General features: G+C 44.5%; 1 protein-coding gene across 4 annotated transcripts; it reads left to right on the forward strand.

Moving 5' to 3' along the window:
* Positions 1–5,816: 5,816 nt before the first annotated feature.
* Positions 5,817–13,636, forward strand: LOC121545523 (targeting protein for Xklp2-like). Of its 4 annotated transcripts, none has more exons than XM_041856106.2 (17): positions 5,817–5,924; positions 6,225–6,342; positions 7,086–7,226; positions 7,327–7,474; positions 7,816–7,902; positions 8,033–8,074; positions 8,364–8,474; positions 8,768–8,892; positions 8,977–9,122; positions 9,289–9,460; positions 9,633–9,771; positions 10,070–10,289; positions 10,555–10,821; positions 11,162–11,308; positions 11,534–11,645; positions 12,134–12,321; positions 12,827–13,636. In XM_041856106.2, exons 2-17 carry the CDS (start codon positions 6,240–6,242, stop codon positions 12,935–12,937), a joined length of 2,259 nt encoding a protein of 752 aa, XP_041712040.1. In that variant the 5' UTR covers positions 5,817–5,924; positions 6,225–6,239; the 3' UTR covers positions 12,938–13,636. The 4 variants fall into 4 exon arrangements, with proteins under 4 accessions (XP_041712040.1, XP_041712042.1, XP_041712041.1 ...); XM_041856108.2 differs by having other exon boundaries at positions 12,155–12,321; XM_041856107.2 differs by having other exon boundaries at positions 8,783–8,892.
* Positions 13,637–13,709: the final 73 nt, after the last annotated feature.

A 13,709-nucleotide genomic window follows, 5' to 3' on the forward strand; every position in this document is an offset into this window, starting at 1 on the left:
TGTTTGGAAATTGCTCCCAAGAATGAACCAGACTTGTGGAGGTCTACAATTGTTTATCTGAGGTCTTGGCTGATTTATTTTGATTTTCCCATGATTTCAAGCAAAGAGGCACTGAATTGGAAGGTAGGCCTTGAAATACATCCACAGGTACACCTCCAATTGACTCAAATCAGAAGCTTCTAAAGCCATGACATCATTTTCTGGAATTTTCCAAGTTGTTTAAAGGCACAGTCAACTTAGTGTATGTAAACTTCTGACCCACTGGAATTGTGATACAGTGAATTATAAGTGAAACAATCTGTCTGTAAACAATTGTTGGAAAAATTACTTGTCATGCAAAAAGTAGATGTCCTAACCGACTTGCCAAAACTATAGTTTGTTAACAAGAAATTTGTGGAGTGGTTGAAAAACTAGTTTTAATGACTCCAACCTAAGTGTATGTAAACTTCCGACTTCAACTGTAGATAATAGACAGTGGGTAGCAGCAGTGTAAAAACAAATGGAGGTGTGTTAAGGTACATGGTCTGGGTGCAGTGGCGGTTTTACACGGAGGCCGGGGGAGGCCCGTGCCTCCCTGGAAATGTCCCTGGCCACCCCTGTGGCCCCCCCGTGCTGACCAAATAAAAAATTATGAATTTATAACTATTTTACACGCGAGCGCCAAAAGCGGAACTAATGCAACGCTCTACACGGCAACGTTCTACACGGGTAAATTAGAGTGGCGCACCCAAAAACTGTATCCTGCCATCTGCCTGCCTGCCACGTGTGGTGCTGCTTCGGTGAATGAGAGCTCAGCAACTACTATTTGCGAGAGGAGCTACGATTTGCAGGAGTCGAAGGTAAGAAAACGATTTAATATCATAAGTGACTTGTTGTTCTTGCACATAGCCTACATGTTCCTTTTGTTCCTCACACATAAATCAAATCAAGTTTTTAAATGTCTGGTCTCGATTTGTTTAGAAATGTAATCATATCTAAGCAAACTCATCGAAGCAGAAGCAAATATCCAAATGTTAGTAGGCTATCCTTGCTAGGTCTACACAATGTTGTGATGTTAACCACGTAACTTCATCCGTCTTGGCTGTTGCATCGCGATAACAAATACATTTTTAGTAAAGTAATCAACAGGTTATCTGCCAGTGTTAAGTAGGGAGGGATGGTTAGGTAACAAAATGTAATGCATGCCCCTACGTTTTTTCTTCTTCTAATAGTTATCATGAAACGAGGAAGGGACATAAAGTCATTTTTTGCCCCAGCAAACAAAAAAGTGAGAGAAACAAATCGAGGTTTTGAGAAAGTTGAGGAAGAGGGAGAGCCAGCATGTGATGAAAGTGAGGGGTCTGACAAAGAGAGGGAAATTCCAGAGGGTGAGGAGGATGAAGAAGAGGGTGAGGAGGATGAAGAAGAGGGTGAGGAGAATGAAGAAGAGGGCGAGGAGAATGAAGAAGAGGGTGAGAAGCATGAAGAAGAAAGCATACAGGGACAGAGAGATGAACAGCCAGAGGGACAGCAAGTGGATCCATGTGGATCAAGTACTGCACCATCAGGTTTGTGATGAGGAAGGTTCTTACTATTTGCAAAGCAATGCAATTACAATGTAATGGTAGGCCTGCTGGGTGTCCTTAAATGCTGCTTTCTGCTGTTAATTCTTTTTTGTGTCAATATGGCTCTGTTTTTTTTTTAAGTAAATACTTTGCCTACATTTTGAAATACATGCAGATATACAGTAAATAAATGTTGTAGTTGTGCCCTATGTTTACTGTCCATCTTCTTCAGATATCAGCAAGTCTAAGTATGACGTACCAGTACAGCCGAACTTGAAGATATTCCCAACCACACTGATGGGGGACAGAAGACGAAGCTTCAGACCAAACTGGTACACTACTCATCCATGGCTTGAGTATTCTGTAATGACGGACTCTACATGTTGCTATGCATGTAGACATTTTAGCACACCAAATGCCCCAGACACAGTTTTTGTTTCAACACCTGGTTTTACAAACTGGAAAAAGGCAACTATGAGAAATGCAGGGTTTTCACTACATGCAAAGTCTGAACGACACAAGTGTGCAATGATCGCATGGAGGGATTATCAAAGAGCTGTTAGAACTGACGCAACACTAACAGATCTCCTTGACAAAGAACACACTAAACAAGTACAAGAAAATCATCTGCACTCTTGTACAAAATACGTGTTATAATAAATGTCATATGATTTTAAAGTAAAATAAAGTTTATAATCTTTGAATATCATGTGTTGCCAGTTTTTTTATGTGTGCCCCCCTGATTAAACACTGGCCCCTCCTTGGCCCCCCTAGTAAAATGTGTCTAGAACCGCCACTGTCTGGGTGGCCATTAGATTAATTGTTCAGCAGTCTTATGACTTGGGGGTAGAAGCTGTTAAGGAGCGTTTTGGTCCTAGACTTGGCGCTCCGGTACCGCTTGCCGTTCGTTAGCAGAGAGAACAGTCTATGACTTGGGTGACTGGAGTCTTTGACAATTTTTTGGCCTTTCCTCTGACCGCCTAGTATATAGGTCCTGGATGGCAGGAAGCTTGGCACCAGTGATGTACTGGGCCGTACGCACTATGGCCAGATGCCGAGCAGTTGCCATACCAGGCGGTGATGCAACCGGTCAGGATTCTCTTCATGGTGCAGCTGTATAACTTTTTGAGGATCTGGGGACCCATGCCAAATCTTTTCAGTCTCCTGAGGGGGAAAAGGTGTTGTCGTGCCCTCTTCTTGACTGTCTTGGTGTGTTTGGAACATGATAGTTTGTTGGTGATGTGGACACCATGGAACTTTAAACTCTCGACCCACTTCAATTCAGCCCCGTCGATGTTAATGGGAGCCTGTTCGGCCAGCCTTTTCCTGTAGTCCACGATCATCTCCTTTGTCTTACTCACATTGAGGGAGAGGTTGTTGTCCTGGCACAACACTGCCAGGTCTCTGACCTCCTCTCTATAGGCTGCCTCATCGTTGTCGGTGATCAGGCCTACCACTGTTGTGTCGTCAGCAAACTTAATTATGGTGTTGGAGTCGTGTTTGGCCATGCAGTCGTAGGTGAACAGGGAGTACAGGAGGGGACTAAGCACGCACCCCTGTAGGGTCCCAGTGTTGAGGATCAGCGTGGCAGAAGTGTTGTTGCCTACTCTTACCACCTGGGCGCGGCCCGTCAGGAAGTCCAGGATCCAGTTGCAGTGGAGGTGTTTAGTCCCAGGTTCCTTAGCTTAGTGATGAGCTTTGTGGGCACTATGGTGTTGAACGCTGAGCTGTAGTCAATTAACAGCATTCTCACATAGGTGTTCCTTTTGTCCAGGTGGGAAAGGGCAGTGTGGAGTGCGAATGAGATTGCGTCATCTGTGGATCTGTTGGGGCGGTATGCGAATTGGAGGGGGTCTAGGGCAGTGGTGCCCAGACTTTAGTTACATAGGATCTACTTTTTCCACCCTCTTCCTAACGTGGTCTACCCTGCCAATATTAAATAACATTTCACCTTATTGATTGATTTCACAGCACAGTGTAACAGTCGTTCTGGATAGCTGAACATCCTTAATAGCGGAAATTATTTCTGATTTATTTTTGAAATCATCAAACAATGATTCTGCTGCCTCTAAAAAGGCCTCTTTTACCATTTCTCCATCCTGGAACGGTTTCTTGTGCTTTGCTAGTATGCGACTCACCCAGAATGATGCAATCGTGGCTGTCTTTGATTTTGAGCTGGGCCTTGTAAAGCTCTATTGTTGGGCAGCTAGTTGAGACTTCAACTCTTTTACTTTTCTCTTACGTAGTTCACTTTTAGCTGGAAAGTCACTTTCATATTTCTTGTGAACAGTTTTGAAATGTATCTCGACATTTCCCTTCTTAGCAAGAGCTACGTTTTAATGGCAGATCAGATACACAGATTTTGAATTTGTTGTGGTGAAAAAAAAGTGGTAGATTTTCAGTTTCTTGCTGCTTGGTCCAGCACTCATATAAAAAACTTAACCGCAACTTCATAGAAGAACAACAAATAATATTCTGTTACAGGTCTGTTACAGGTCTCGCAAGCGTGGAAATGTAAACGTACTTACTGCAGATGGTTGCTATGGTAGCGACAGTTTGGAAAACAAATGTAGCAACTATAGTGCCACGGGTTGGTCCAATTTTATGTAAATCAAGCATTTTTTATTTATTTTGGCTGTGCAGTAATTTTCAAGAAAGCATACAGTGTTTCAGAACTGTGGACCTCATTATTTTTAAGCAGACTTGATGGTAACGTTGTGAATTGGCAAAATATATATTTTTAGTGCCTACATTTTGAAAACTTTCATGCAGTCTACTAGAAAGAAGTTCGATCGACGTCCTGGGCACCAATGGTCTAGGGTATCCGGGATGATGGTGTTGATGTGAGCAATGACCAGCCTTTTAAAGCACTTGATGGCTACCGACGTGAGTGCTACAGGGCGGTAATAATTTAGGCAGGTTACCTTCGCTCCCTTGGGCACAGGGACTATGGTGGTCTGCCTGAAACATGTTGCTATTACAGACTCGGCCAGGGAGAGGTTGAAAATGTCAGTGAAGACACTTGCCAGTTGGTCCGCGCATGCTTTGAGTACACGTCCTGGTAATCCGTCTGGCCCCGCGGCTTTGTGAATGTTGACCTGTTTAAAAGGTCTTGCTCACATCGGCTACCGAGAGCGTTATCACACTGTCGTCCGGAACAGCTGGTGCTCTCATGCAGGCTTCAGTGTTGCTTGCCTCGAAGTGAGCATAAAAGGCATTTCGCTCGTGTGGTAGGCTCGCGTCACTAGGCAGCTCGCGGCTGGGTTTCCCTTTGTAGTCAGTAATAGTTATCAAGCCCTGCCACATCTGACGAGCGTCAGAGCCGGTGTAGTAGGATTCAATCTTAATCCTGTATTGACGCTTTGCCTGTTTGATGGTTCGTCTGAGTGCGTAGCGGGATTTCTTATAAGTGTCCGGATTAGTGTCCTGCTCCTTGAAAACGGCAGATCTTTAGCTCGATGTGGATGTTGCCTGTAATCCATGGCTTCTGGTTGGGATATGTACGTATGGTCACTGTGGGGACGGCGTCGTCGATGCACTTATTGATGAAGCCGATGACTGAGGTGGTATACTCCTCAATGCCATTGGATGAATCCCAGAACATATTCCAGTCTGTGCTAGCAAAACAGTCCTGTAGCGTAGCATCCGTGTCATCTGACCAAATTAGTAATGTAACTTTTGGATTACCCAAACTCAGTAACATAATCCTATTACTTTCAGTTACTTTTGGATTACTTTCCCCTTGAGGAATTAGAAAAAGACAAAAAGGATCCATCAAATTAATTTGGTGTGTCATCATAGTGGTCTCTGACTTGTGGTCAGACATGCTCAGGTGGAACAAATTTACTTAAGCCTATTTTCAATGCTGATTTGAATGTCATTGAGAAAACAGAAAGGAGTCATCATATTTTTTTCTCACAAATATCCTTTCTGAATTTAAAAGTAATCATACTTTTCAAAAGTATCTGTAATCCAATTACAATATTTTTGCTGGTAACATTACTGATTACAGTTTTTTTGTAATCAGAAGTAGCGGTTACTCCCCAACCCCCGTCACTCTCTGGATAAGAGCGTCTGCTAAATGAGCAAAATGTGGCTAAATGAAAATGTATAGAATGTGGGCAGAGATTGTTTGTTTTAAAGTTACAGAAACTCCTCACGTGACAGGAAATATCAATTGTGAATGCCGTGACGTAGCCAATATGGAGCCAATGGAAAACCGATTGATCTGGACGAGGCTGTTGATTGGCTGGTTCAAATGGCGAGGAAATTTAAACGGTAACGCCAAACCTCCTTTGTTATTTTGCGCTCTCAATAGTGTAGTTCAGCTCACGGGATTTCTATTACGGGTTGGTTGTGTTTATAAGATACGTTTGAGAGGTACGTTATAATATTTTGTATTTTAATTGACATCTCTTTTGTATCTTATAATTTACCCAGCAGATAATTTTGATCAATAGCTAGCTACCTCGTTAGGTGGCCTAATGCTACCTAACTAACTTCAATACACAATTTCTGATATTAATTTGGTATTTATATAGTTCTCGCGTACTTGTTATAATAACGTATATATTGTCGCTACGCAGTTAAATGTGTTATGTTAATGGTTTGTGAATGAATAACGTTAGTTAGCTAACTCATCTGAACAACTCACATCATGCATCTAATCTGCTTGTTTAGACTTTAGGTGCTGAGATGGCGCAGAGCGAATCGGCTAGTCACTACGAATTCGATGCACCGTCACATGTCATTGATTTCCAAACATTTGATACGGAGGATAACGCAGACATTTGGTTTGGTAAGATGGTTAGAAACCTATGTTTGCATGCTTGTGCACAATGTTACAGTATTTTGAATGTCATTGAATTATACGTTAGGGCATAAATGAGCGTTTGGATCAGGAACGTTTCTTCTCACCACCTCTACAAGCCACAATAAAATGATATTTTAACTTTAACGGTTGTCCGTGTGGTTGGTCCTTTTGCAGGTAGGAATGAGACAACATATCCATCCACAGGAAAGTATAATTACATCAACTTTTCAAAGCGCCGGTAGTGAGTTCCGATTTCTATCACTTGAAACGTGTGCTCAAGATAAATGCATGCAGGAGACTAATTCATACCTATAGAGCTCGTGCACGTGTTTACATGCTTCTGCACGTGCTTCAGGTGATAGAAATCTGAATGCACTACCAGCGCTTAGAAAAATTTATGCAATTACACTTTCCGGTGGAAATATGGTTTCACAATCCTACCTGCAAAAGGACTAACTGCAAGGACATCAGTAAATTAAGTTAAAACCATTTTATCCAACATTCTGGCTTGTAGAGGTCTTGAGAGGAAACTTTGGCTGACTGGGAATGCAATTCAACTAATGGTCTCAAGGCTAGTAAGAATGGAGCTTCCCAGGATGAATGCATGTATTTCAATGTTTGTCAGCAGGCTCCAATTGGGGCCTGGCTACATGCTCTGGAAGTGGCAGCTAACTTGCCAAGTTCTTGAATTCCCACAATTCATTGCTGAATCGTGTGATGTTCTGCAGACCAATGTGCAGGCCAGGATGAGAGACTGTTTTGCCACCTCGCCACCCCAAACAGAAACAACATACCATTTGGTGCGACCCCCAAAGCACACCTGCCCAGGGCGATTGTATCTCCCAGGGTGAAAGACAACTCAGACTCGGGTTGGTACTTTGGACAGTTGCGTGATTATCTAGGCCAGATACATTCACAAGTTTGACTGACCTGTGTGTAATGTGCTGACTCTTCATGTTTCCACAATAGAGGCCCCAAGCACATCCTCAGTACCCACCACAGCAGATACCCCGAGCACGTCCTCAGTCACCCCCTCCAACATTGTCACCTCCTGGGGAAATAGGCCAGCACCGGTAGCTGCCCTGCCAAAGAATGGACCACCTGCCCAACCACGCAGGTATGTTGCTTCTAGAACACTCAGCTAACATCTTGTTTGAGAGTTCTGTAAGGCTGTACATTGGTCAAGTTGAGTTTTCACAAGCCCCACAGATTATTATTGCAGCCTTCGTCCTGCTGCATTCATGGGTGTTCAGAATATTTGGATTATTGCAAAAGTTAAAAGGAAAGCTAAAAAGGTTAACTCTAAAGTAATGTCTCTGTTCCAAAACAAGCATCTGCATGTTTAGCTGCAGACCAGTCCAGGAGTAAATAAAGTTCCTGTTGTATTTGACCTAACTAGTCAACATTAGACCAACCAACTGTATGCTTCCAAGTGGCAATCCTGTTTCTCCACTGAAGGGTGTCAAAGCGCAAAGAGGCACCCAGCAATGAGGAAGGACAGCACACCGCCCCTCAAGCCGCACCACCTGTCAAGAAGCCGAGAAGGTCTGTAAACGTATTCATTTGCACCATTCTGCCACCTGTCTATTCCATTGTTATCATGAGCAGCTGTGTGCCTGGGATTATTCAATCTAGCCCTGGATGTAATCCTAGTCATCAGTCTTACTGTTTACAGCTCAAACCCAACTGCTGTAAGAACCTTTCGCCCGCATCGAAGGTAAACAACTGGAGGGTCTTCCCCCTCCCATGGTGAAAATGTTTTTTGAGGTGGCTAGTTAGGCATGGTCAAAACTGTTCATTATTGGGTTTGAAATATGAAATGAACATTGGGTGTTGGTCATTAGTGAATGTGCCAATGTATTACTTTTTCACATGCAGGTATAGTTTTGTCACCTTTGCATGGCATATGCTTTTAGTGCAAGGACTTGATGTTTAATAATTAACCTTGACCAATTGTCTTGTGGAGAAAAGTAACCCAACTGTCTTGGTTTGTGTCCGGTTCTCAGGAGCTCATCTCTGCCCCCCAAACGCAGTGGTAGTGTCCGTACCAGCGTGCGACTAAACCCCAGAGCAGCCACCCAGGCTCGGCCCGCTGCAGCAGCCCCCAGCACCACACAGTAAGTCATTCTATCACTAATGGATTTGAATGGATTCAGCAATTAGTCAAGGAGGCATCATTACCTGATATTGGTGCCGACAAGCCTGTCAGTCCTTTCGTCCATGGCTACGTTAAGGCATTTTAGTGGTTACATTTCCCGAGCCCCATCCCTCAGTGTTATAGCCCTAGCAGAAACGCCTTATTCAACTAATCAAGTGTTTGCGCTGGGTTAGGACAACCAGTGGTTCTCTAGGACCAGGATTGTAGAACACTGCCTTTGAAGGTTAATATCCCTAGATTGTGTTATCATAGTGTATGTCCACCCAGGCATAAGAGCTCTGAGCATCAGGAGATGGTACACATCAAGACTCTTCAGAAGGAGGTGGCTGACCAGCGGAAGAGGAACGAGGTCAGCTACAAGGCTGCCTTGGCAGGCAGTGAGTAACCCTCCTTTCTTCCTACAAGTGAAGCGTTGCAAGTCTGTCTGCCTTAATTAAGAGGGATTTAATCTTGTCACTCAGGTCAGCTCCCTAAGAAGCTGGCTCTGGCCACCACCGTACCCAAAGAGTTCAACTTCAGCACAGATGGGCGCGTCAAGGCGGGCACTGCATCAACCCACAGGGAGGTGGACTTCACTGCTCAGCTCCGCAAGCACCCGGCCTCCCCCGTAAGTAGCTAGCTTTCTGTTTGGCCACATCAGCTGCTATGGTAATTAAAGGGATAGTTCACACAACCCAAAGATATGATTTTCCACTTACCTAGGTTGTCAATTCACCCAAACATATTTGGGATTGTTTGTTTCTCTTTAATCTCCTGAATTATTTCCTTCTCAGGCCAAGGCGCCGAAGGGTGCCACTGTTCCCAAGCCCTTCAACCTGTCCACTGGCAGCAAGAGGAAGGTGGCGGACCCTGTCCCCTTCATGCCCATGGCCCAACAGATTGAGCTGTTCCAGAAACGCACACCGACCCGCTACCACCTTCGCAGTCGACAGAGCCAGGAGAGGGGTGCGTATATTAGCTCCTAATCCAGCCAGTCTTTGGCATTGTTGTACATTACAGACGATGGATGGCAGTCTCATACCCTGGGATGTGCTCACTGTATGCGTGGCTGTTATTCCGGAGTTAAGTACGATGTGGGGGGTGGCAGCAAATTAAAATATGATATCCTCTCTTTCAGGCCCGTCTCCTGTGAAGAGTGAGCATCTTAAGATCACCCACCCTCACACCCCTCAGCTGATGACCCGGCAGAGGAGCCGTCCCACGGCGGTCAAGAGCAGCGCTGAGCTGGAGGCAGAGGAGCTCCAGAAACTTCAGCAGTGAGTCTACACTTATGACTTCTTCACGCTCTATCCTTCTACCCTCTGCATAGTAGTTATTAGACTGTTGGGTTACTTTTACCTGTGTGTACTCTCAATGAGACTTGAACGAAGGCAAAAATGTTTGCTGGTGCTCCAGCTCATCCATAGTCCAACAACCTTGAGCCTTGTTCAGGAGGACAGAAAGATAGAAATACATTGTGTAGAACACATATGATTGTCAGTTTGAATAGGGAATTGTCTCCTCTACTTATTAAATTGCTAATAAATGAATCCACCACTGTCCTGTATATTCCAGGTTTAAGTTCAAGGCCCTGGAGCTGAACAGGAAGATCCTGGAGGGGGCGCTGAACCCCAAGAAGCCCACTGTGAAGGAGTCCACTCACCCAGAGGTATTCCATATGCATATGGACAAGAGACTTGCGGAGCGTCAGGCCAGCAAGAAGCCGGAGGAGCCCGAGGAGCAGCACACCTTCCACTCCCGCCCACTGCCTGTCAGGATCCTGGAGGAGGTGGTGGTGAGTGCTACATGACCAACTCAATTTTTTTACTGGATTGTCATGTATTTTTACACTGGATTGGTTGTACAGTTTGTTTCGCGTCTGCTCCTTAAACAAAGGAACTGATGAAGACGGGCACCAATGCTAGTAGTTTGAGGCTTTCAGAGTTTTAACCTCCAGACATATCTATTCAAAGCAGTCTAGCACTGGTATAATACTATGATGGTATATAAGATGTGATGGCTCCCTTGTTAATGGTCTACCCACACCTTTTGGTTTACAGGGTGTCCCGGAGAAGAAGGTGCAGTGTCCCACTGTTCCAGAGTCCCCTGCGTGGGCCCTGAAGAAGGTGCGCATGGACAGAAAAGTGGAGGAGGTGAAACTCCCGGCCCTGCTCAAGGCCCACGCTGTGCCCCACTTTGGCCTGCCCTTTCTGCCTAAGCTCCAGGACAAGACCCAGGTGGAGGTGTGCCCCTTCTCCTTTGAAGAGAGGGAGCGCGAGAGGAGGGTGCTGAAAGAGAAGAGGCTGGAGGAGCTGAGGCACGAAGAGGTACCCCCATTAACTGCCTTAAAACTGTTCAGATTTCTCCTCGTGTATCATTTGCCTTACATTCTATCGATTTTGGGTAGACCTGATGAATGATGCCACTAAATGCATTACAGGTGCAGTTGCCTGTCATTAGATTAGGAGAGAAGTAATTAATCCTCTAGTGGCCTAGCACTGTGTGCTTTGTAAGATTTGTGATGCAACATTCGTTTGGGATGAAGAATGATAGCCTTTTGATGCAAGTTGTAGAGCTAGAAAATGTCATCCTAATGCAGTGTGTTGGTCTGACAATATAGCCTAAATGGCTTCGTCTGTTTCATTATTTAAAATGTTAACCCCTCAGGCGCCAAAGTTCAAGGCCCAACCACTGCCAGACTTCCATGAGGTGGTCCTGCCAGAGAAGAAGGTGGCTGAGCCCACCAAGCCTGAGCCCTTCAAGCTGCTCCTCGATGAGCGGGGAGCCGCCAAGAATGACCGCTGGGAGCAGATGGTAAGACTTGCTTTATTCAATTCCTGCCCTGCTTCAAACTGAAGATGTGGCAAAGTCCATGCAGTTGCTTTCATACTTTGACCATATACAGTACATGGAATAACTAATTATGTTTGAGTCTGGCACCAGAATATGTCAGGCAGTCAATCTTCATGCATATACACACACAATCCTATTCCCTGCCCCCATAAAGTATTTCTCACATTTCCTCCAATTTGTTCTCAGATGAAGGAGGAACAGAAGCACCAGGCGGAGGCAGCCACCTTCAAAGCTCGACCAAACACGGCCATTCACAAAGAGCCGTTCATGCCCAAGAAAGAGAACCGCTCAGTCCTGGGTACGTATGACCACAACAGCCTCGCTCACCTCTGCTTTCTGCACTGTGGTGGCCATGAACAACCCTGGTTCTGGAAACCTGTTGGACTTCTTTATTCAACTCATAAAATGTTTCCACCATTTTTATCTAAGGGATTCCATCATTTTGTCACCCTGAGCAGTTTTCTTGGATCATTACCCATCTCCAGGGGAAGGATGTTTGACTCGAGCATATTTCTTCCTCCAACTACAAATGCCAACTGAATGACTTTCGTTTTTCTTAAGTCTCTAAACGCTGGATCAGGGTTGCCTACTCCTTTACATGGGCTTTGTTTGGGAAACGCTGAGCTTGGCTTCCGCACCCCTAACCTTTATTTGTATTATTTTTTGCTTCCCACCTTTCACTTTCCATTTTTCCTCCTCCTACCTTTGAAAACACCTCACCACCCAAACCCTTTTCACCCCACCCTCTTCCTTTTCTTCCAACCCCTTTTCCTTGGCACTCTTTAGAAGACATTAATCATTCCGTAGTTCCAGAGCTCTTCCAGCTATCCACAGAGCGCCGCGCCAAGGAGCGGCTGGAGTTTGAGCGGGCGGTTAATGAAAAGGAGGCGCTGAGAGCTCGCATGGAGGAGGAGCAGCGGATGGAGCAGGAGGAGTGCGAGAAGGAGAAAATGGCCAGGCTACGCCAAGAGCAGGTAACTACGCTGACCTTAGACCAGTCCCCCAAAAAGTTGGTTACGCACTTACAATAAAATAGCTAATGGGAATCCAAACAGAAGAAACATTTTTTGCAACGTGGTAGCACTTGGTGTCCATATTCCATTTTAAACCTGAGCTATTGAAATCAACCATTCTCTCTACATGGTGTGCAGGCTTTTGTTCCAGCACAAACGCATCTGGGTAGTATTCCTTTGGCTCAAACTGGGGTGAAATCCAGGAGGGACCACCTGAACTTGTTCAAGAAACATTCCTTTTCTGTTACAAAATGTTGTGTACCCTAATTAATACGTCTCTGGTGTTTGTTCCAGCCCAGCACCAACACACCTGATACAACTAATGAATTGCTTATTCAGGCCTTTGATATAGTTGAAGTCGGTGTTAATGGTTGGTTTGTTGGAACCGAAGCCCTGCTTGGACCTCGGTGTAAACGGGTGCGTGGGTGTTTGAACAGCATCTTAATGTCCCCTCTCCGTCCCTCAGGTCCACAAAGCCCAGCCCATCAGACGCTACAAACAGCTGGAGCTGAAGAAGAGCGACGTCACACTTACTGTGCCCCAGTCTCCCAACTTTTCTGACCGCTTCCGCATGTGATGGCTGATGGAAAGGATTTAATTGTGTGTATATAACCACTCCATTTAGTTATTGTATCTCACTTCTGTAGTCTTCCTTTTAATTAGTTTGTAGCTATACATTAACTGCAGTATGTGAATTCTTCCACAGTAGAGTTATACCTTGGCTAGTAGAAAGGGTCTGAAGCCATTTTTCAAGTAATCTGTTCTTGGCGATACTGTTTCGGATGAAAAGTACATATTTTAAATGTCTTCAGTTGCAGGTGGGTCTCCAAAAAAAACAGAGTATTCTAAGAGCTGGTAAAATCCTATGTTTTACACTTAGTGAGGAGTTCCCTTGCCATTTTAGTCGTGTCTCTGCGACGCTGCAAAGTGTAGCTCTACACACATGCAAGAGGCATTTCTCCGCTCTGTAATCTTTCTGGGGAACCACCTGCAACTGAACACTGAGATCTATAAGATACTTTAGTGCTCAATTCAGAAGTATTGTATCGTCGAACAGGTTAGTTGGAAAATTGCTTCTGACCCCTTCTACTTGCCAAAGTATAACGCTATTATGGAACAATTCACAAACCTCTGTGTTAATGTGTAGCTCAGTAACTTCTAATCCTAAGAAACATTCTAACTTCTCATTCCCATTTTACCTGTACATTTTTTGCCCGTTTGTTCTGACTTACTGTCTCATTCAATAATGTATAATAAAGTTTTTACTTTGAATGTCTTAATGTTTTAATTCATACATCAGACTTTACATCCTTACTATCTTTAAAGGAATGTGTATGTATACTGAAACA

This window comes from Coregonus clupeaformis, chromosome 30 (assembly GCF_020615455.1).
Source record: "Coregonus clupeaformis isolate EN_2021a chromosome 30, ASM2061545v1, whole genome shotgun sequence".
In the NCBI taxonomy this organism is placed as follows: Eukaryota; Metazoa; Chordata; class Actinopteri; order Salmoniformes; family Salmonidae; genus Coregonus; species Coregonus clupeaformis.

Coding starts and splice junctions, on each gene's coding strand:
- LOC121545523 (XM_041856106.2), top strand. CDS start 6,240: ATGGCGCAGAGCGAATCGGCTAGTCACTACGAATTCGATGCACCGTCA. Junction 6,343..7,085: donor TAACGCAGACATTTGGTTTG/GTAAGATGGTTA, acceptor GATGTTCTGCAG/ACCAATGTGCAGGCCAGGAT. Junction 8,075..8,363: donor ACCTTTCGCCCGCATCGAAG/GTAAACAACTGG, acceptor TCCGGTTCTCAG/GAGCTCATCTCTGCCCCCCA.